This window comes from Lagopus leucura, unplaced genomic scaffold, assembly GCF_019238085.1.
Source record: "Lagopus leucura isolate 7727_CA_CO unplaced genomic scaffold, USGS_WTPT01 Super-Scaffold_100055, whole genome shotgun sequence".
Lineage (NCBI taxonomy): Eukaryota > Metazoa > Chordata > Aves > Galliformes > Phasianidae > Lagopus > Lagopus leucura.
In genome coordinates, this window is record NW_024962301.1 from 318,760 (window position 1) to 320,372 (window position 1,613).

Consider the following 1,613-nt stretch of genomic DNA (forward strand, 5'->3'; position numbering starts at 1 on the left):
GGGGGGGAGGGGTTCTGCGGGGGTTATTTGGGCTTCGGACGCGACGGCTTTAGATTACAAGGCGAACCAAAAGAAAATAAAAATAAAGCGGAGACGGGAGCTACAATAGCAACGCCACCACGAACGCCTTGGTCAGGTCTAATTGCTCGCCTCAATCCACTTAAGGCCTTCTGCGAGAGGCAAGAGCGGATCGTCTAATCGAATCACGGGCGGCGAATGCAATCTTCGGCGCATTAGAGATCCCCCGACCGCGGCCACCGCCGCAGCCCCGGCTCCAGACTTTCCCAGAAATAGAAAGAAACGGCGAGGAGCGGCGGGCACTTATCAGCAGTTTGTTTGATTTCACTCTCAGGGGGAGCTTTTTATCTCTGCACACCCAGTAAATGTAAAGGAGTGGATAGACATGAATGGGCAACTTGACCTTTGCTTTTGGTTCCTGTTTATTTTCACTCTGGCTTGCTTTACGGTATCCAGATTAATATATATTTAAATGTTTGCATACTTAGGCCTTTAAGCCCTTTATACACATATGCATATCATTTTCCTATGCTTAAAAAGTGTGATCGTCTCTATTAAAAATATATTACATATGTGTATATATATCGAGCCAACGCAGCTCTGAGATATATCGAGTTGCACTATGTTGGAAACGTGTCTCTAAAGTTTATTCTGAACGGTACGGATTGGGTGTTTGGAAAGCTTGCAGAATAAATTCTCTCATTTAATCCTGACCTCGGCAACAGAAAAAGAAAGGAACGTTTTAACTGGACATAAACACACCAGCCGGCTGCATGCAGGGGCTGTTTATTCCCCATTTTCCACACACGTGTGGTGCCCGAATTGCAGTGCCTGGGAAAGCTCCGGGCCGGGCGCTGCGGGGGAACAGTGCTTGGGGAGAGGGGAAAAGGACTCACAAATCCGTGCTTGTCGGAGATGTTGTTAGTGAGCTTCAGCTTATGAAAGGTGACGACTTTGGACATCCATTGTTCTCCGGTGGCCGGGCTGTCCGGGTGGATGTACATTCTCTTTGGCATTTCAGGGTCAGCTTTGCCTGCTACCATCCACCGGGAATTATGGAATTTGTATCTACAGTCGTCAGCCGCCACAATATCCATCAATAAAATGTACTTGGCCTTTTTATCCAGTCCAGTGCATCTCACTTTAAACGGAGGAAACATTCTCCTACGGGCAGAGAACGGGAGATAAAGAAAAGACGAGACGAAAGGGGAAAAAAAGAAAGAAAAAAAAAAAAAAGAAAGAAAGAAAAAAAAGAAGAATCACAGCGTTGCAGTGAGCTCCTAAAGCTTGGTGGCCCTCAGTCCCTCAGAAGCAGAAATCTGCCCCCGCCCCCAGTGCAAAGATTTCTCCAACGCTCCCAAGTTGCAGGAGAACGCCGTCCCTCGGGTGGGACGCAGAACGTACCCCTGGTGGGCACACACCTCTCCGTTCCTGAACAGCAAAGCCTCGTTCAGCCCTCCCGGATCTCTCATTATCTGTAGATATATTTCCCTCTGTTAAACAACAGGAGCAGATCGCGCTCCAATTAAAAATATTCCTCACTTCTACAAACGGCTCCGTCGTTAGAGAGCGGGGGGGAGGGGGGGGGGGGGGGG

At 48.5% G+C, this 1,613-nt stretch overlaps 1 protein-coding gene across 1 annotated transcript in view; it reads right to left on the reverse strand.

Annotated features, from left to right (window-relative positions):
* The window catches only part of TBX3 (T-box transcription factor 3), an 11,810-nt gene that overhangs the window by 7,560 nt on the left and 2,637 nt on the right, over window positions 1-1,613 (reverse strand). Inside the window, exons 2-3 of the mRNA XM_042886175.1 lie at window positions 640-1,182; window positions 281-320 (exon numbers count right to left, since the gene is read on the reverse strand). Of these exons, the coding sequence (XP_042742109.1) occupies window positions 281-320; window positions 640-1,182 (583 nt within the window). The remainder of the gene's footprint in view (window positions 1-280; window positions 321-639; window positions 1,183-1,613) is intronic.